The 22,341-nt window shown below is 44.6% G+C and overlaps 1 protein-coding gene across 2 annotated transcripts in view; it reads right to left on the bottom strand.

Annotated features, from left to right (window-relative positions):
* scgn (secretagogin, EF-hand calcium binding protein) overlaps positions 1-22,341 on the bottom strand; it is a 123,372-nt gene that overhangs the window by 18,406 nt on the left and 82,625 nt on the right. For both annotated transcript variants that reach the window (XM_048183560.1, XM_048183559.1), the window contains exons 8-9: positions 240-285; positions 45-104 (exon numbers count right to left, since the gene is read on the bottom strand). In XM_048183560.1, the coding sequence (XP_048039517.1) occupies positions 45-104; positions 240-285 (106 nt within the window). The remainder of the gene's footprint in view (positions 1-44; positions 105-239; positions 286-22,341) is intronic.

The following is a 22,341-nucleotide window of genomic DNA, read 5'->3' as shown; positions in this document are numbered from 1 at the left end:
ACACAAATTGATGCAAAGTGAATTGAAGGTTAAAAAAATCTTACAACATCATAGTGCGCAAAGATCTTCTCAAAGTCTCTCTTTCTCTCCATTTGACTACTGGCCTGTGGAGGGAAGGAAATCATGACAGCATCATGCACTGTTTTGTAGTAAATTCTTAGATTTGAGTGTCATAAACAGGTAAAAAAACAAAAATTAGAGATAAAGTACTCTAAATAAATTAGAGATAAAGTACTAACATCCATTTTGAACTGCAACAGGAAGTTCTCTTGTAGAGCCAGAATTCTGGGGAGGAGATACAGTTAGACTATAATCAGTCAATATAGACAGGAACACAGGGGGAGCACATGATACATGCACATTCAATGGTGAAAATAAGACAGAGAGCACAGGGAGAATAAATAGGGAAGCAAACAAGAAAGGTAATGAGGGAGGACCAAGAGTGCCGCACAAGTCCTGAAAAGTGAAGCCAAATCATTCCGATCCCCCCAGACATATGAGCCCCCAGAAAAGTGTTAATTTTTCCAGTAAGTTTGGTTTTAGTAGGTTAATTGATGCTATAAAAATGGGGTGTAACGTCATGATTGACAGCTGTGCTAGCGAATGGGTCTGCGGGAGCATGAGTGTGGGTGGAATCTTGATACCGTGGTTCCATCTCATGATCACTACTGTGCAGACTTGGGCTCTGAACTGCATAATTGGCAACAACCATTTCTGGGATATTTTGCCTTAATTTTTCTACAGTGGAAGGAAGTGGTGACGTGCTGTCCATCTTTTTTTACAGCCTATGGGGAGGACAGGTGGGGTAAATGAACTAATAATCAGGTAACAAGGAGGGCAGAGTCAAGACATGAGATAGAGGAGCACATGGCACATAGAAACAAACATGACAAAAGCCATGTGCTGACACCAAACAAAACAAGAACACCTGGCCAATAAAAACTCAATGGCCAGGCACTCGACAAAAAAAGTACAAAAACCAAGGGAATGAACCCTCAGCACGTGTGATCACAACAATAGAACAGGGGGAAAACAACAACAGAGAGCATGAATGTCCAGACCCTGACACTGACATGAAATTGAGTGTCAGGATCCAGACATCAAGCTCTGCATACACAACTTCAACAAAGACGTGAAAGCGCGTGGCCCAAGTACACTCAAAGCCGCACACTTACACAAAGACAAGCCAATTCATGAGTGTAAAGGTTCTGTCACTAAACCAAGAATAAGACAGACCAGAGTGACAGATCTCTGACACTACCCAACAGAACCAAACAAGGTTTGCTGAGGGAGAACAAAAGAAACATAAATGGGGCAGTTTGACATGCCAAATATGAGACAATAGAGAGAATTAGAGGTTACGGGGGGTCATTGTGTTTTTTTTATTAGCCTTTTGGAGTCTTCTCTAAATAAATCATATGGCATGGTCTTAGAAAATGTTTCATAAAATGTAAAATTATGGAATGCAGACAGAGAAATGCAGATAACGGTGAGCTTTATTTACAGTATTGAGCAGAACAATGGGTGGTTGGACAGATGACAGCCTGGATGAATGCACACACCTCATCGCGTTTTGTGAGAATGATGGTAAGGGCCTTGCAGGTAGCTGACAGGAGAACACTTGAGACACAAGGGAGAGGAAGATGCTGGAGTACAAACGCTGGAGGTACACGTTGGAGATACAGGTAAGTAGTCTGAACGAGACCAGACCATGGGGAGGATGTAACATCTGCATCCGCCATCCATTTCTCCGACCGCCAGAGGGAGCCATCTCCCGAACACTGTACACTGCCAGTTCTTCTCTCATCACTTCCTGTCTTTTCCTGTTATAAGCCATGTTGTTTGTACATCATGTTGAGAAGTATTGCCAGTTTACCCATCTCTACCAAGCGTTTCTATCCCGTTTGTTTACCACATGAATGTCTCTCTGACTGTTTACGACCACGACTTTTGGATCACTGATTTGGATTTGTTTGCTGTCTGGACTGCTGCTATTGTTATCGACCCTTTGCTTGTTTGTTAACCATGCTTTTTGCCCTGAATCTAACTGTTTGTACTGCTGTGCTGAATAAAACACCACACATGGATTCAAATACTCAGCCGAGTCAGTCATCGTTACACTTGAAGAGGTTAGATGGGTTGCAGGTGCAGGTGGCAGAAGCGACAGGTGAGTTTGTGACAATTACATCCTGAGATGGGACATGACCAGACTTGTGTCCTCAGCTTTATTGGGTTTCTAGGTACCTTCAACCCAGCCACATATATGTTTTATACATTTAAATATATATATTATTTATTTATTTATTTATTTTTTTAATGTTTGAGCTTGTATATCTCTACATTAATGACATGAGTCTTGAACAGGGGGAACTCTCATGTGTCAGATTTCTAAAGATACCTTCATTTCATGTGCATGAGCATCAATCTTTTTATTTTAGGTATGCAATTTATGCAGCCCCTGCCAATATGGGGAGTGCTTGAGAAGGGCTAAAATGCTCTACTTACAGTAGGTAGCAGCATAATTTAACCTTTTGGAGTATCTTCGCATTGGGAGCATGCCTATAATGCCTAAAAATGTGTTATCTTACAGGGATGTGGAACCATGTCTTGTGGCTTTAAACCTTAAGTTAAAGCAAAGTTAAACTGTTTGTTTTTCCCTTAAAGGTGAAGGATGTCACTACTGTGACACTGGTGGCACCTAGTGGAGTTGCAAAAATAAAGCATATTTGCAAACAGTCTTGCAAATACCCCTTTGAGTGTCACACCTTCCCCAACACAGGCAGAATTTGTGCTGAACTGGTTTGAGGGAAAAAATCTGTGATCATGTGGCTGTCTTTTAAAAGGAAGAATCCAAGCCCTGTTTTAAAGCTCCCACGCTGTTTTGGTCTCAGCCATGGTTTTTTACCAGCTAAACACCCTCTGGCTCAGCCTGCTACCAGAGCACACCTATTATATAATCACTATGGGCCAATGGTAGTTCGAAGGTGTTTACCAACCAGAGCAAAATTTTCTGGAATGTTAGCTTTGGCAAGGTGTTTCGAACTCCCAAAACGAACATTGCTTTGGCCTGATTTTGTTCGAAATTACATCACACCATTTTGTTCTCCGATTTCACTTAAGTATATTGTAGCCTTTAATGGATCATGTGTGAACAGGACCTTTTCAAAAATACCAGTAAATTGGTTCTTGCAAATACCCCCTAACAAAAAAGAAGTATGCTTCAAGTTCATTTTATGACGTATACTTAACGTCATACATTAAGTAATGTTCAAGTATATTTTTAAATATTCTTTATTATGTAAGTATACTAGTATCAATGTACTAGTAGTAAACTTAGTAGGTGTACTATTTCAATACTGCTTGGGACTAAATTGACCCATTTTTAGTATCTAAAAGTATATTTCTGTCAGGACCACTATTGTCAAATATGATTGATAATTGCATAGAGTTTGTATTGGTGGTATGGTTCTGTTCTGGGCAAGAACTCCCTGTTCATCCATGCAACCTAGCATGTATAAGAGCAGGGAGAACAGCAATAACCCCCCAAAACAAAACCATATGCTGATATCCCCCAACACAAACTGACTGCGAAAATCTGAATGCCATGTTTCCTTAAAATGCAGTTACCTGAATAAGCCCAGGCCACAAGCATGTTACCAGTACTTTAAAGCTTAAGCAACAGCATGTTGCCAACAATACTGGAAGCCTTAAGCACTGAGCATGTTGCCCTTACCCAGACGACCTAAAAAATTAAGTTGCCAATACCCGCATAAGGCATAGCAACAAGCATGATGCCAAAAAAGCTTAGCACAACAAGCATATCGGTCCCACTTTATATTAAGTGGCCTTAACTACTATGTACTTACATCAAAAAATCAGTACAATGTACTTCTTGGGTTCATATTGAATTGCAAAACACTTTTGCTGATATTGCGGTGGGATACGTGTAAGGTTAGGGACAGGTTTGGTGGTATAGGTAGGTTTAAGGGTAGGGTAAGGTTTACGAGGTGGGTCAACAGTGTAATTATAAATGTAATTACAGAAATTAATTACAGATGCAATAACATGCATGTGTTTTTAATATATAAGTACAATGTAAAAACATGTACACAATAAATGCATTGTATCAAATGACTAATTTAAATGTAAGTACATAGTAGTTAAGGCCACTTAATATAAAGTGGGACCGCATATCCATGATTGATATGCCGTCAGGAATGAGTGAAGATTGAGTCATCAAAATGAATCGACACTGCTTGCTTAAGGTTTGTATCCACAGTCCAAGTTACAGTATTGACAGGCAATTCTTTCATGCAGGTGCAGAAGTGCATGCTTGTTGGTTGTAGTCTTGTAGTTTGTTGAGTTAGCTTTTCTGACGAATTGGTCAGACGCTCGTTTAAACGCCCTGTTTCTGGACGGACTGGACGAGAGCACAATCTGTTTTGATGAACCTGACTATTATGTTTCCTTAAACGATAGTATTATTCTGATTTTGAATTTAAATTATTCTGAGTTCATTGTCGAAGAGGTTCCAGATTTTCCGTGCTTATCTCATCCAGTCCCTCCAGAAACACGGGCGGCCTGGCCAGTTCGTCAGTCTCCATCTTCCTCCACATACCCATCCAGTGAACTTTACACCTGTGTCCTGCCGGACTCACAACCCTTTGAGTCCCGGCGTTCTAAGAGGAGGAAGAGGAGGAAGGCCAAGCACTCTCCAGTCTCCGCAGAGCCCTCTCCAGTCTCCGCAGAGCTCTCTCCAGTCTCTGCAGAGCCCTCTCCAGTCTCCGCAGACCCCACTCCAGTCTTTGCTGAGCCAGCACCCACCTCTCACGAACAGCCAAGGGATACTAACTGGCTGATAGACTTTTGGAGTGAACCAGTAGCTCCAGCCCTCTCAGAGTCAGTTTCTCCAGTCTCCGCCGAGCGAGTTTCTCCAGTCTCCGCCGAGCCCTCTGCTCCAGCCGCCGCCGAGCCCTCTGCTCCAGCCGCCGCCGCCGAGCCCTCTGCTCCAGTCTCCGCTGAGCAAGCATCTCCAGTCTCCGCCGAACAAGCATCTCCAGTCTCCGCCGAGCAAGCATCTCCAGCCTCCGCCGAGCCAGCATCTCCAGTCGCCGCTGAGCCAGCCACTCCAGCCATCGCCGAGCCAGCCACTCCAGCCGCCGCCGAGCCAGCCGCCGCCAAGCCAGCAGCTCCAGCCGCCGCCGAGCCAGTAGCTCCAGCCATTGACAAACCTGCTCCAGCTACCAGCTCTGAACTGCATGTCTCCCCGCTGGTCCCGTCCAGCCCTGAGTCTGTGTCCCCTCCCTGCCTCCCTCTCCCACCTCCTCCCATCTGCCTCCATGCATCATCTCCGCTGCTTCCTGTCAGCCCATATGCTCACCCTCAGCCCTCCATCCGTTATGTGGGTTCGCTATGGGTCTGCCAGTTCACAGCTACCACGTGGTCAGTGGTTCCCAGGTCTCCACCTCCAGCCTGCTCGACCAGGACTCCACCTCGGCCTGTTGGTCCATTAGCTCCTCCTTGGTTCCAACCTCCCTCATCTCCACCGTGGCCCATCAGCCCACCAGTTCCGCCAGGCTCCATCCTCCCTCCAGTTTCGCATTGGTCATTTGTCAGCCTGCCCTCACCTCAGGACTACACTCCTCCGGCTTCGCCTCGTCCCTCCGTCCCTCTGGCTACCTTGGTCGTCTGTCGTTCTGGCTCCTCTGCGGCCTTCTGGAACCCCGCCTGCGCCTCGGTCGTCTGAGCCGTCGGCAACGGCATGTCCCGCCGGACCCTCCATGGCCGTCCAAGGCTCCTGACCCTCCATGGCCGTCCAAGGTTCCTGACCCTCCATGGCCTGCCAGGGTTCCTGACCCTCCATGGCCTGCCAAGGCTCCGGACCCGCCATGGCTCATGGATCCACCCTGGAAATCTCTGTTCCTGTCCGCTCCTCTCCCTGCACCTGCATGAGGTCTCCAGGGCGCCCACCCCCCCTCCCGGATGTTCTATCTACGGCGCGAGGACGCGCCTACCGGGGTGGGGGGGGGGTTAATGTCACAGTTCCCTTGTCTCCTGGACTCCAATTCCCATGATCCTCCTGTTTCCACACCTGCACTCACTTCCCTCGTCTTCTCCACTTCATCACGGATCACCTGCACCTGGACTTCCTCATCAGCACTGCCTTTATTATGGACTCACTCCCTTCACTCCCTGTCCGTTCTCTGTTGTGTTTATGTGTGTTAGTTGTACCTGCTTCCTTCATTGTAATAAATACCTTTGTTTAGTGGATCTCCGTGAACGCCTCTTGCAACAGCAACAGCACCGTAACACTGAATGGTTTAATGCAACAAATGTGATGCTGATACCTATATTTACTTAGCCACGAATATGAGAATTGCTTAAAATTCCCAAATCACTAGAACAAAGTTATATATTTGTTGACGTGTACTTGCATAAATCCCAAAAGTTTCAAACAGTTTAGTCAAGAGAAATCCAACATTTAACTGGTGAAGTGGTCCATATCATTGTGTCGCCTGTCAAATTACGTCATATCCTTGGTTGTCGGTTTACTCCTGTAAAAACCCAGAAAATTCTCTTTTTTTTTCTTTTTTTCATTTCTTTAATGGGGAAAGCCTTCACCAGGCCATGGAGCCAGCAGGGAAGCCTTCACCAGGCCATGGAGCCAGCAGCAAATCTGATACAACAACCATGTTGTAAATCACAGACTAGTATTAAACTACTGGCAGTCTGGTCGAGGAAGCATACACCCGTTGCCTAATACATAAACTAGTATTATTTTTTTCTACTCGGAGAAGCTTCTTACACCCCTAGCATCAGTCTATATATATAAAATATATAAAATTATTATTATATATATATATATAAAATTATTATTATTATTATTATTGGGTGAAGCTTACACCCCTAGCGGGAGCAAATCTGATACAACAAGCATGTTGTAAATCACAGACTAGTATTAAACTAGTAGTAGTCTGGTCGGGGAAGCATGCACCCGCAGCAATAGCTCTGAGTTAAATGCAGTTTGCAGCTAAGCAATAAAATACAGTGCTTCCTCATTCATATACCCGAATACTTACCACCGTATGTGCTTATAGTATGCGGCAACAACACTAGAAGCTTAGGTAATAAGCATTTTTTGATACATTTGCCTTCGGTAGCAACTAGATAGCCTAGCATGTTCTCAATAGCAACCATAGCTTAAACAAGTGTATCCAATAGCAACTATAGTTTTAAGAACAAACGTTTTTCCATTGGCAACAATAGCTTTAAGAACAGCGTGTTCCCAATAGCAACTATAGCTTAAAGAATATTGTGTGTTTCCAATAGCAACTATAGCTTTAAGAATGAGCATGTTTACTAAGTGCTACGCCACAGCAGAATAATCTGTTTACACCATGAATCGTTGTTTTCCTGTCTCTACCGCAAAGCTGCTTGAATCTGCAATTTATAGCGCTAAACACAAGGTGACCCGACCAGCATATATGTTGCTATACAAATGAAAGTGACCCGACCAGTATGTGTAGCAATCGAGCCAGTTGCCATTGACAACAGATATGTAACGCACATTGCCAATATGATCGCAAAAGCTTAGCACAAACATTGTTAGTGAGAAAGACTAGAAGCCTAAGTAACACTGATAGCCTTAGCAACAGTATGTTGCCAATACCTGATAGCTTTAAAACAATGAGCATTAAAAGGAACTTAGCTTAGCTTTGTGGAAACATTCAGAGATGAAGGAGAGCGAAACAACCGGTTGTGACGTGGATGCTTGATCTTCTCTTGAAATCCTTCTTCATACGGGGAGTGCAGATCCATCTGAACTTGTTCTTGAGTCAGTCGTATTAGTATAACTTTCAGCGAGTCCATGTCTAATTGCAGCGATGCGAGAAGCAATGATAACTCAGTCACTTCCAAATCAGACAGCTCCTGATCAATGCGGCAAATTCACGTTCAAGAGGTGAAATCCATGTGTGGAACAAATCACTCTCACTAAATTCCCGATTGCACAATTCCTAATGAAATTATGCTGTTTTGCCTGTCGAATTCGCCATTTAATTAGCTCCTGAGAAATGCAATAGCTGTTAATAATACTGAGGAGCTTATATATAGATTCTGTGATAGGTGTCATATTCCTATAGGTAGACATGAGTCACCTCGGAGTCAGCTGATGTGAGCTTGACTGACGTGACCTGCCAGAACTGACACTAACGCTTGTTGTTTAAGTGTACTATAAGTGTAACAGTAGTAAGTGCACAGCTAGTTCACAACTGCATTTCTCATTTGTACTGCATCTGTACTATATTTTTCAGTTAAATTTGTTTGGGGATGGTAGCTAGTTGTCAGCTTCTGCCCCACCCCTCAATCTTTACACAGTTCAACCAAAAGATTTGAATTGAATTGAGTCCCCCGGTCTGAGACAAGATATCGAGGAACTCCCCACTGGGTAAAGTGCTCTTCCTTCAGTATCTTCATTATCCTGGGTTTTGTACTATCCCTTAATGGAAAAAGCTCAACCCATTTGGTATAGTAATCAACAATCACCAACAGGAAGGTATTTCTCTTCGTTAAGGGAAAAGGACCCATGAGATCAATCCCCAGAGTATGACTAGCTTCTGTAACTTTTGTTGACTGCATAAGCACTTGTTTGTTGACTGCACAACTTTTGTTGACTGCATAAGTCTGGAATATTCTCCCTTATACCTCTAACAGATGTTGCATGTCTTGACGTGATCCCAACCGTCCTTATGGACAGCAGGCCACCATGCCACCTCCAAGACCCTTAGCAGAGTTTTTAACCCTCTGGAGTCTGAGGCTGATTTGGGGCTTGAAGAAGTTTTGACATGCCCTGACATTTGTGCTTTTTTCAGTTGTTCATAACATAACAGTTGTTCAAATATATAAATGACAAAAGTGTCATTACACTGTATTCAGCACAAACTAGGCTACAATAATATGTGAGGAACATGTATGTACATGTTTGTATTTTTGAAGGAATAATGTTTATGCGTGGTTATTGAAAAAACAAAAAACTTAAGTCACTGAAATAAGGCCAAAAAAAGTATATTAAATCTGTGTTCACAAGACTTTTGGGTATTGGAGGTTGTAGACTAGAGTTTTTGCTTCAGAATTATGTAAAAATTATGCTGCCTACTCCTTCATATAAAACAATATATTGATTTAGTTTTTGTAAGACACTTTTTGTCAAGAAACACAGTCTGCGTGGTGGCGTGAATCTGCATGAATAATGGGCCATTTACACCTGAGAAGACAAAAGAATCACATAATAATGACCTGAAATGACTTGCATATTAATGAGGCCTTTCAGTCAGGTAGGCTGTGAAAAAAACCCTCTGTAATAATGTCTCAGCTCATCATAAACAGCAATACTGTGAAATATTATTACAATTTAGAATAATGGTATTCTATTATATTCTTTAAAATAAAATGTATTTCTGTGATGCAAAGTGTCTGAACAATTATGTTACCTCTATGGCATTTCATATAGGCTTTTAGCTTAAAAGCATGCACATTTGGAGAAATATTGATGGATTCTTATATATTTATGTCAATTTTCTATACTGAGAAGTAATATTTATTGTCATCACTATGAGTGCTGGATACTGTGTTACTTGCAGCCGGAGGGCGCTCTCTGTACACCTTTAGTCCACAAATTATTCTAAAGAAGAAGAGGACATTTCAGGAATGGTGTTTTTAATTCATACTTGCAGCCGGAGGGCACTCTCTGTACACCTTTAGGCCACAAATTCATATAAAGAAGAAAATGAACTAGGAACTAACGGCATGTCTTCTAGAGATCGCTAACCATTGCTTTAACATCCAAATAAACACTTTTCAAGACAATAAATACACGATTGAGACGATGTATGCATGTATTGACTCAGAATTTGCGTCTGAATAGCGCTGACTCCGTGGGCGTGGCTGCATTAGCGGATAATGAGCTGAATCACAGACTTCTGACATGGCTCTCTTTTCATACAGATTACATAAACACAGAAAGTTTGTTTTCAATTTGACTTGCACGATTTAAAACCTGACATTTCAACGTTTCTTTAGACGTAAGTGTCATTTTTTTGTCATTAGTATTCATAAGTTACAGTTCATTTTCTGAGAACTATCAGATTGGACTTCGTTCAGAGGGAGAGGAGAGATCACGCATCATGTTAGTTTTCTTTATTTTACAAAAAGCACAACATTGTGTTTTTACTCTGAGTGTACACAAATAAAAGAAGACATTCTATAGTTTCAATTGATATATTACTTATGTCTCTATGACAAGAAATGACGGAGTATTTTAAGTCTGTTTTGCTGCAATGTGAAAAAAATCCTGCAAAACGCGCCAACGCCAATTAACTCAGGGAGTTAATTGGCCTAGATGTCCACCCAAGGGATTGTCATGTAAGTACTGCAAAAACTACGTAACTAAAGCTTAGGGAACCATGACTTGGAATTTATACCCATCTGATAAGTTTGGATCTTGTCATTACCATGCACGGTGCCATACCTTCTGAGCAGGTTTGATGCACTCTTGAGAAGGCATGGTTGAGGCAACCCTTCCTATAAAGAACTTTGAAGTTGAAAGCTTGTAGTCACAGAATCCACCTTGTGAACCTTGAAGACATCTTTGGGCAATTAAAGGCCCAGGTCCAGGCTGCATGCCAAGCATTCCTTCTCAGATGTAGAATAGTTTGTTTCAGCACCCCTCAGCCTCTTGAAGCATAGGCAATAACCTTCTCACTATCTTGAGTACACTGGGTGAGGACGGCTCCCAGTCCTATCTCACTTGCATCGGAATGAACTTGGAATGGCACTGACAAATTGGGCTAGGCTAGAACAGGAGGGCTTACAACAGCTTGTTTAAGTTCCTCAAAACTGATTTGGCACTCCTGTGGATATAAACTTGTGATACTACCCCATAAGTCCCAGGAACCTTTGCAACGAAAGGATATCAGTTGGCACAGGGATATTCAGTTATGGCTTGAATCTTGTCAGGGTCCACCTTCACACAAATGGCATGGTCTTAAATTGAAATTGGCCTGATGTGGTGATGAAGACTGAATTCTGCTTAAAGTCCTCTGCCATCTCCACCTGCCAATATCCTGACTTAAGGTCTAGAGAGGAGAACCATATCGCCCCCATCTAAGAATTCCAAAATGTTGTGGATTATCGACATGGGATATGCATCTGAAATGGTCTTACTATTTATCTTCTGATAATCCACACAAAATCTGTAAGTTCTATCTGGATTCTCTACCAGGACCACAGGAGAAGACCATGGAGAGGGAGGGTTCAATGATGTTTTCCTTCAACATCAACCCTACTTCTTCCCCAATTATATTATTTTTAAAGGGTGAAACTCTGTAAGCCTTGGATTTTACTGGAACATTGTCTGTGGTATGAAATTGATGTTTTTCCACCGAAGTTTTTCCCATTTTGCCTGATGTTATCTCTGGCCACTCCTGCATCAGCTGCTGTACCTCCGGAGAGAGCATATCCACTTTAAGCATCCTTTGCTCTTCTTTTCTGGTTCTTAAAAAGGGACATTCTTGGTCATACGATATGGGATAGTAGAGGCTGAGATTGCTCTGTGGAGGAGATTGTTCTGTCACATGGACTATTTTAACGATGTCTTTACTACCTTTCTGGGCCTAGAAAGTGATAAGTATATTGCTGTCTATGGAGGGGTGTAACAAAGCTGGACTCAGGCAGGGATCCATATGCAAAGCTTTATTAGAAGGTCAGCGTGGTCGTACAGGCAGGGTCAAACAGGAACAAATAGGAACAGCAAGGGACAGGCAGAATCATGGTCAGGACACAGGCAGTAGATCAGGGCAGGCAGATATCACTCACAGATCCGTATACAAAGCACAGGTCAGGGGTAGGCATCAGAGGATCATAAACAGGTAACAGGCAGGATCAGTAACAGACAGGCAGACAGGATACAAACGCTCAGAATTGCAACCGGGGTAAACAAGACATCGCAAAGAGGTGGTGTGTGTGTGAGCTACAGTTAGTGGCAATTGGTGATTGGTGTGGAATGTGAGCATGTGACTGGCAGGGAGGATTATGGGAAGTGTAGTCCAGGAACTGACAGGAACTGACGGTGATCGTGACATAACGCCCCCCTTCCGGAAGGCGCGTCCTTGCAGCGTAAATGGCACAGATAGGAAGGGGGGTGGTTGCATTGAAGATCTGTAGGCTGACGGGCACGGGGTCTCCAATGCAGGTTCCAGGAACTCGGGCAGCCACGATGGGTCAGGTGCCATGGGCAGCCATGGAGGGTCAGGTGCCACGGGCAGCCACGGCGGGTCAGGTGCTATGGATAGCCATAGCAGGTCAGGGGTGTCGACCAGCCACAATGGGTCAGGAATGTCTGGCAGCCACGGCAGGTCAGGTGGCTCGGGAAGCCACGGCAGGTCAGGAGTGTCGGGAAGCCACGGCAGGTCAGGTGGCTCGGGCAGCCATGGCAGGTCAGGTGGCTTGGGCAGCCATGGCAGGTCAGGTGCCGTGGGCGGCCATGGCGGGACAGAGTCCGTAGATGACCGCGGCGGGTCAGAGTCCATTAATGGCCATAGTGGGCAGATATGGGTGGCCATAACAGTTCGGAGGCCGTTGATGGCAGTGGCCCTGCAGGGTCACGCTCAAGCTCTCCACCCTCAGGTATATGGCCCCCCCAAAAAAAGTTCTTGGGGAATTCAACGGAGGCCGTGGCGGGTTCGTGGGCAAGGAGCTCAGGTGGCGCCGGCAGGGCAAGGCGCTTGGGTGACGCTGGCAGGGCAAGGAGCTTGGGTGGCGCTGGCAGAGCAAGGAGCTTGGGCGGTGCCGGCAGGGCAAGACACTTGGGTTCTGGAGCAGACTCAATGGCTGGAACGACCCCTATGTTCACAGACACTGAAGGGGTGGCCATCTTGCCCGTGGGCACTGGCAAAGCGGCCATCTTGTCCATAGCGTCCAGAGAGCTTGAGTGCGTAGCAACCGGCGAGCTTGAGTGCGAAGCAACTGGTGGGCTTGAGTGCGAAGCGGCCGGCGGGCTTCAGTGCAAAGCGACTGGCGGGCTTGAGTGCGAAGCGGCCGGCGGGCTTGAGTGTGAAGTGGCCATCGGAGGCTTAGGAATGCCAGCCGCTCGTGCTGAAGTCAGCGGTGGATCAGGCACACTGGAACGCAACCCTCTCTGCTCCTGGACAGATCCAGAGACATGACGTGATTCTAGACGATTAACGGAGACTTGACTTGGCTCTGGAAGATCAACGAAGACGTGACATTGCTCTAGGAGATCTGCGGAGACGTGACATCAGAATCAGAATCAGAATCAGAAAGAGCTTTATTGCCAGGTATGTTGTTTACACATACTAGGAATTTGTTTTAGTGACAGAAGCTCCACAGTGCAACAGAGTAACAGCGACAAGACAAGACACATAATAAAAAGAATAAAATAATAATATACAAATTTACAAGATAGACAAAGTGCAAAAAAAGCAAAAGACAGTATATATTATAGACAATTGTATATACAATTATGTGTGCAAATTGAGATATAAATAAGTGTTTTAAGTAAATAATGTGTAATAGTGTTATGTGTTCTGTGTTTGTCAAGTGTTCATGAGATGGTTTGCTTGAGGGAAGAAACTGTTCCTGTGTCTGGTCGTTCTGGTGCTCAGGGCTCTGTAGCGTCGACCAGATGGCAACAGTTCAAAGAGGGAGTGTGCTGGATGTGAGGGGTCCAGAGTGATCTTCTTTGCCCTTTTTCTCACTCTGGATAAGTACAGTTCTTGGAGAGTGGGGAGGGTTGTGCCAATGATTCGCTCAGCAGACCGGACTACCCTCTGTAGTCTTCTGAGGTCAGATTTGGTAGCTGAGCTGAACCAGACGGTAATTGAAGTGCAGAGGATGGATTCGATGATGGCAGAGTAGAACTGTTTCAGCAGCTCCTGTGGTAGGTTGAACTTCCTCAGCTGGCGAAGGAAGTACAACCTCTGCTGGGCCTTTTTCACAATGGACTCGATGTGGTTGTCCCACTTCAGGTCCTGGGAGATGGTGGTGCCCAGGAACCTGAATGACTCCACTGCTGCCACAGTGCTGTTCATGATGGTGAGTGGGGGAAGAGCAGGGGGGTTTCTCCTGAAGTCCACGATCATCTCCACTGTCTTGAGCGTGTTGAGCTCCAGGTTGTTAAGACTGCACCAGACAGCCAGCTGTTCAACCTCCAGTCTGTAAGCAGACTCGTCACCGTCCTGGATGAGGCCGATCAGTGTGGTGTCATCCGCAAACTTCAGGAGCTTGACAGAGGGGTCTTTAGAGGTGCAGTCGTTGGTGTAGAGGGAGAAGAGCAGTGGGGTGAGGACACATCCCTGAGGGGCGCCGGTGCTGATGGTGAGGGTGCTGGATGAGAATTTTCCCAGCCTCACTAGCTGCTGCCTGTCTGTCAGGAAACTGGTGATCCACTGACAGACAGAGGTGGGCATGGAGAGCTGAGTTAGTTTAGGCTGGAGGAGTGATGGGACGATAGTGTTAAAAGCAGAGCTGAAGTCCACAAACAGGATCCTCACATAAGTCCCTGGTCTGTCCAGATGCTGGAGAACATAATGCAGTCCCATGTTGACTGCATCATCCACAGACCTGTTTGCTCGGTAAGCAAACTGCAGGGAGTCCAGTAAGGGTCCAGTGATGTCCTTCAGAAAAGCCAGAACCAGTATTTCAAATGACTTCATGGCCACAGACGTTAGAGCCACAGGTCTGTAGTCATTTAGTCCAGTAATTTTGGGTTTCTTTGGGACGGGGATGATGGTGGAGCGTTTGAAGCATGAGGGGACTTCGCACAGCTCCAGTGATCTGTTGAAGATCTGTGTGAAGATGGGGGCCAGCTGGTCAGCGCAGGTTTTCAGACAGGCTGGTGAAACGCTGTCTGGGCCTGGTGCCTTTCTTCTCTTGTTCTTTCTGAAGACCTGGCGCACATCATCTTCACTGAACTGAATTGCAGGTGTGGGGGAGAGGGGGGTTGATGGAGGTGTGAATGGTGATTTTTCAAACCTGCAATAAAACCCATTCAGATCGTCTGCCAGTTGTTGATTCTCCACAGAGCTGGGGGATGGTGTCTTGTAGTTGGTGATAACTTTCAGACCTTTCCACACTGAAGCTGTGTCATTAAAAGAGAACTGATTCCGAAGTTTATCAGAATAATTCCTCTTTGCCACTCTGATCTCCTTTTCCAGTGTGTATTTGGCCTGTTTGTACAAGACTCTGTCCCCTTTTCTGCAAGCATCTTCTTTGGCCTGACGGAGCTGGCTGAGTTTTGCAGTGAACCAGGGTTTGTCGTTGTTGTAAGATAAATGAGTCTTTGTAGGAATGCACAGATCCTCACAGAAACTGATATATGATGTAACAGTCTCTGTGAGCTCGTCCAGATCGGTGGCAGCAGCTTCAAAAACACTCCAATCAGTCCATTCGAAACAGGCTTGTAGCTTGAATGAAGCCCGCTCTGTTTCGGTGGTCCATCTCTTTACAGTCTTTGCTACAGGTTTAGCTGATTTCAGTTTCTGCCTGTAGGTTGGTATGAGATGAACTAAACAGTGATCAGAGAGCCCCAAAGCTGCCCGTGGGACAGAGTGATATGCATCCTTTATTGCTGTGTAACAATGGTCGAGTATATTACTGTCTCTGGTGGGACAGGTAACATGCTGTCTGTATTTGGGCAGTTCACGTGAGAGAACCGCTTTATTAAAGTCCCCAAGAATGATTAGAACAGAGTCCGGGTGTTGTTGCTCGCTCTCTGTGATCATATCAGCGAGTATCTGTAAAGCCGAGCTCACGTGCGCTTGCGGAGGAATGTAGACGCTCACCAGAATGAACGAGCAAAACTCCCGCGGCGAATAGAACGGTTTGCAGTTAATGAAGAGTGTTTCAAGATCTGGACAGCACATCTTCTTTAACACCGTTACATCTGAACACCACCTTTCGTTGATGTAAAAGCACATCCCGCTGCCGCGCGATTTCCCCGTTGATTCTGCATCGCGATCTGATCTAAACGGCAGACTTAACACGCTGTCCGGACTGGCGTCATTCAGCCAGGTTTCCGTGAAGCACAGAGCAGCCGAGTTCGAGAAATCCTTATTTGTCCGGGAGAGCAGAAGGAGTTCGTCCGTTTTGTTGGGCAGAGAGCGGAGATTCGCCAGATGGATGCTAGGCAGTGGCGTTCTTAATCCGCGCTGTCTGAGCTTCACGAGGGCGCCGCCGCACTTCCCCCGTCTGCGCGTCCTGAAGCGTCTAAACAGCGCTGCCGCTCCGCCGACTACAACATTCAACAAAACGTCTGAATAATCGAAATCCGGTAAAAGATTTTGTGGTGTGTACTGCCGAATGTTCAGCAGTTCATCCCTGGTAAAACTGATGGTGTTTGAAAAACAGAAAACAGGAAAAACTAACAAAAACAGAATAAACACTGAAGAACTAAGCACTGTGGCTGCCATGCGCGGCGCCATCTTGATCTTGATCTTGAATTGGTTCTGGAAGATCAGCGAAGACGTGATGTTGCCCTAGAAGATCAGTGGAGACGTGATGTGATGTTGTTGTGGTAGCTGCCATTTTGTGAGTGTTCTCTTTAGCGGCCGCCATGACGTGATTCACTGTGGTGTCGCATTTCTCTGCTATACCCACAGTAAAAAGTGAACCAACAGTGAACAGGGCAAAGTCCAGAAATTCCACGAACGACCCTCGGGGACCATTGGTGAGTAAATAGTTCTTTAGTGGTTAATTTAATCCATAACCAAAGAAGTCAATGAGGGCACAGTCCGGCAGATCAGATAAGTAAGCAATATCCAGAAACTTCTGAATATGTGCTTCGAGGGTACAATTACCTTGACAAAGGCTGACGAGACACATTGCTGGGTCCATGCTAAGGCTGGAAACGCTTGTAGAAGCTGCTGGTTCTTGGTATGGCGAAGTCTTCTGTAACAAAGCTGGATCCATATGCAAAGCTTTATTAAAAGGTGATCGTGGCCGTACAGGCAGGGTCAAACAGGAACAGCAAGGGACAGGCAGAATCGTGGTCAGGATACAGGCAGTAGATCAGGGCAAGCAGATATCACCACAAAGCACAGGTCAGGGAAGGGCAGCAGAGGATCGTAAACAGGTAACAGGCAGGATCAGTAACAGACAGGCAGACAGTAAACATTTACATTACCAGTAAATTACCGGTATGATGCTGTAAGACAAAAACCTGGGGCCGTATTCACAAAACATTTTATCTTACCACTAAGAGTTCTCCTAAATAGCAGTAAAAGTTCTTAGCTAAGAGGTTTCTCTTAAAACCTATTCACAAAGCTGCTGAGACCAACTTTGACTAAGGAATAGACTGAAGTCTTAAGCTAAGAGTAAGGGCGGGGTTGACCTCGTTGCTATGGAGTATACACATTCCAAAATTCCAAGCTCAGAGCCCTCGATCCCCTTGGACAGCATGCCAATATGCTTTATATATATATATATATATATATATATATATATATATATATATATATATATATATATATATATATATATATATTATATATATATATATATATATATATATATATATATATATATATATATTTTTTTTTTTTTTACTCTATTGTAGCGAATTAACTCAAAGGGGAAATATTAATAATTATTCATAACTCATTATGATTATTAATTATGATTAATTATGAATATGTAAATCCGTTAATCAGATTAACTGGATGTAGCTACATTGATTAATATTACAATCAGTTAACCTGTTCGTCCAGTGAACACTCAGTGTTGATTGTTTATTAATTCTAAGAAATGTTAATTTCCAAGTTATGGAAAAATAACATTCCTATTGTACCGTACTACTCAGAGCACCTAGTCGGGATCTAAATCACTTAAGAGGCAGTTTATTAGCAGACAGAGTCAGAAACAAAGGTTGGCAGGTTGAGGAGAGATCTTGAGGATTTCGTCTGAAGTTGTTGCCAGTCTTTTCTATGTTGGATGTTGAGCACATGGCTGGTTTATAGGCCGAGGCCAGCAGGTCAAAGTCCAACCTCTTAAAGTTGATGTAGCCAATGAAGGTGTTGTATTTCCGGGCGACAACACACCTCCTGTCAGGGCTTTTACGACCAAGAAAGATTAACAAGAGTTCTTGAAAAAGAACTATTAAAGATTCTTGTAATACTGATGTGTTGCACAGGTATGGACATAACATAAATTACCAAATAGGAATCGAAAGTTGGAGTCCGTAGATACCAAACATGCTACCCATGTGATTCCAGTTAACTATACATTGCAGCTCTGGAATATTAATATCAAACAAGTTCAAAAGAGAAAATGAATACATAGAATAAAGCCCATAAAAGAAAAGTCATGAGATGGGAAACTTGGATACATGTTTATACGTTTCCCAAGTGGTTATATAGAGAATACATAGGATTAAAGGAGCTTATTTGTCCGTCTCAGAAAGAATGAGTCACTAGTCTCTGCAAAATTGAAATCTGAAAATTCTTCCTGATCGTAAAAGGTTCAAGTATCTGTAACAGGACACCTAGTTCTGCCTGTGGTTTAGCTACGTTTGGGATGCTAGTTGCAGTTTTAGGGGGATGGGTTCACAGAACTTTGAGTGAGTTTATGGGTAATTCCTTAAATATAATGAATAATTTTGTGTGCCTGATTGGTCCAGACGCTACACTATTCATTTGTAAGTGTGAACTCATAAAAAAAACACTGCCATAGGTAATCAGACAATGTTTATTTATTTGTTAAAGATTTTTTTTTTTTTTTGGCTTCTCATCGTAGATTCAAATCTATAAATCAAAATGTATTGCATTTATGTAGAAAAGGTTCAGCACCCAAGGCTCTATCGCTATTGCCTCAATGGTGTACAGTGTCTTTAGGTGGATTAAGAATGTTTGTGATTTGGTCTTAGTGATTTAGGAGTCCTCTTGACTACTCCTAACCTTTCACAGACTTAGGAGCTCGTTTTAGCACTAAAATGCTTTGTGAAATACTCGTAGAGCAAAAATTTAAGACTCCTAAAACTAGGACTGACACGGCCATTATTTTTAAGAGTTTCTCCTAAATCGGCAAGTTAGGAGCTACTTTTAGCCTTAAGATGTTTTGTGAATACGGCCCCTGAACCGGAAGCAGTGCAACCAGTTTTACAGAATACAAGTCAAGATATAGCTCAGACACAAAAACAAGAGGAACAAGAATACTGCAACAATAGTAAGTTTACTGAGAAGAGAGCAGGATAAACACAATGCAGGTGAGAAGTGACTTTGCTGAGAGAGTTGTGAATGACCAGACTGAATAATAACTTCTTATCTTTTGCAGGTGGAGAGGGATGCATACGCACTCTGGGGAGAAGATGAGATGAGGAGAACAAAGGATGAAAGGTGGGATGAATACGGTAGTGAGGAGGGAGCTAAAGTTTATAGGTGACCGGGCTGACCTTTTCCAGGATGGTGAAGTGATCAATGTATCTGTGACTGAGTTTCTTTTTTTGGGGAGACACACCTTTTTCACAAGCTGGTAGACTGGTGCTGTGGATCTCCTGTCATCGGTGTGGCTCTTCTGATGGCCCACTGCCTGCTGCAGATGTGGTACAGAGCGTCCCAGACCCTCTCATTCTTGCAGAACCAGAGGTTGATAGTGGGTACATCAAATGATTCCCAGGACCACTGGACCACATTTTGCAACCCAGGTTTTGCTGTATTCTAGGCATGTTACTGTACATGTTAGTAGCAATTTCACAGAAAACAATGGATATAATGGATAAAGAAATGAATAAGGAAAAAATAAATAAATAAATGAAGACAGCCAAACTAGAGAGAGAAGAAATGCCTTAAAAACCGCACAATCTGCTTACTTTTCAACTCTCTTAGAAGAAAACCAACACAACCCTAGGTATTTATTTGATACAGTGGCTAAATTAACAAGAAATAACATATCAGTAGTTTCAAACATTTCCCAACAGCACAGCAGTAATGAATGTTTGAATTGCTTTATTTACACGATTGATATCAGAGAGAAAATTATAACCATGCATCCATCTGCTACCACAGGGGTCTCCAATCTCGGTCCTGGAGGGCCACTGTCCTGCAGAGTTTAGCTCCAACTTGCCTCAACACACTTGCCAGGAAGTTTCTAGTATGTGTTACATGATGGTGGTATAAGTAGGCACAAGGACGAAGGAGAATACATGGAGTAGTATTTAATAACAGAAAACAGGCAGGAACACACTTTACACAGCATACATCAATGCATAAATGAGAATGGACAAGAAATGAAGGAAAACACAGGGTATATATACACACGTGACAAACAAAGGGAACTTAAGATAATTAATGGGTGAATGAAATGACTAATTAAACAGAATGGGGAAAACTAGGTCAAACTAAGGAAAACAACAGTGGACATGTAACAGATCGCCCCCTCCCGGGAAGGCATGTCCTCGCGCCATATAGAGTCCAAGTGAGGAGGGGGGCAGGGGCTCTGGAGGAGGGCAAGGAGAAGAGGGGCGACAAAACAAAAAAAAAGTCTAAAGAAGTAGTCCATGGGGGAGTGGAGGGTGGGAGGAGCCAGGGGAAAGCCAGGAGGAGCCAGATGTTAACCCAGAAACCAGCCAGGACGAGGCCCCAGGGTGGAGTCGCAGGTGGGAGGAGCCATGGAGGAGTCAACTTGGTGGCAGACGACACCCTGGGGACAACCAATGGAGATGTAGCTGGAGATGGAGACCCAGATGGAACTGAAGAGCCGATGAGCCCACGCACAGCCGATGGTCCTGGAGGCCGAGGAGGAGCCATGGTGACGAGCGTCCGAGGAGGAGGCGGACATCCAGAGGACAGAGGCTGAGCTAGTAGGACCGAGGATGGAGGTGGAGCTGGAGGGAAGGCAGAGCCAGACAGAGCCGTAGGTGCAGGCGGGTCGATGACTGACCAAGGCGGAGCCAGAAAGATGAGGGAGCCCGGAGAAGCTGTATGGCCGATGGTGTCCGGTGGAGCCGAGGGAGGGAGGAGCTAGGGTGGATCAAAAGCGTTGATGGGCCATGGTGGAGCAGGGGGCACAGAGGCTGGAAGTGGAGGCAGGGATCCTCTGAGTGAGATGGAGCGGTGGCCTGAAGACGCAAGACATCTATGTGGAAGATGTAGAGCGGCTGAAGGTCAATAACAATGGTGGGGCTGAGGAACTGGCTGAAGAAATGGGTGAAAGAGGAGGTGGGAGAGGGAGGCTAGGTGGGCATGCAGGGAATTCAGGAGACATAGGAGATACAGAGAACACTGGAGAGTCAGAAGAAACTGGAGAAAAATAGCCCTCAGGAGACTCAGGGAACACAGGAGAATCAGCGGAATGGGAAATGACCTCTCCAAAAAAGTCAGTTAAGTCAGCCTCAAAAATACCTTTCAGTTCCTCAGAAAATTTGCCAGGGATAACAGTCCTCTCAACCACAGCGGTGGAGTTGTGGGCGGAGTTTTCCTCCCATCCCTCGAGCTTCACAAGCACTCCCTTAGCATTGCACAATGGTCAGAACCTTGCTGTGAGGCGGGCTCCGGAGCGATGGTACCGTCCGACCTTGTCCTCGGCCTGGCTCATCCATCGCAGCGGGCTGGCCTCCTCGTCTCCAGTTGGCACATGTAACATCTCCATCACATTGTTCGTCGGTGGTGGCTGACTGGCCTCTGGCAGTGGAGTGGGGCTCCGCGGGGCCAATAGTGAAAGGTCAGTTGTTACTCACCAGCACCCACTCCACGAATGCGGCAAAATCCTTCTGAGGACCGCTCCCTGGGAGGCGTGCCCGGAATTGCTCGCTTTGGCTGGAGCTGTAGAACACGCAGAGCGAGCGGTCAGGATAGTGTGTGAGGCACGGCAACTCCAAAAAATCCCTGGTGTGTGATTCCAGGGAGCGGTCCCTCTGCTCCAGGAATAGTAGGGCTACTGCAGGGTCCATAGTGACGGAGGAAGGGAAAAAAAGAAAAGAAAATGCCGCAAAAACTGTTTCGGTCCATTTTTCTGTTATGTGATGGTGGTATAAGTAGGCACCAGGATGAACGAGAATACGCAGAATAGTATTTAATAACAGAAAACAGGCAGGAACACACTTTACATAGCATACCCCTAGTGAAAAATAAATATACTAAAATCTATTTGTAATAGATTTATTTTATGCTAAGTGTACTACAATTGCATTTACATTTGCATGTACTTAATATAAATACCCTGCAATTGTACTTTTAGTATACTAAATTGGTATCTTTAAAGTCTGCAAAACTGGAACAAGTATTTTTGTGTTGAGATCCAACTAAAGATATACTTAAGTATATTTGATTATGCTAA

This window comes from Megalobrama amblycephala, linkage group LG3 (assembly GCF_018812025.1).
Source record: "Megalobrama amblycephala isolate DHTTF-2021 linkage group LG3, ASM1881202v1, whole genome shotgun sequence".
NCBI lineage: Eukaryota > Metazoa > Chordata > Actinopteri > Cypriniformes > Xenocyprididae > Megalobrama > Megalobrama amblycephala.
The sequence above is the reverse complement of the archived record's forward strand: the minus strand, read 5'-3'. Positions and strand labels throughout refer to the sequence as shown.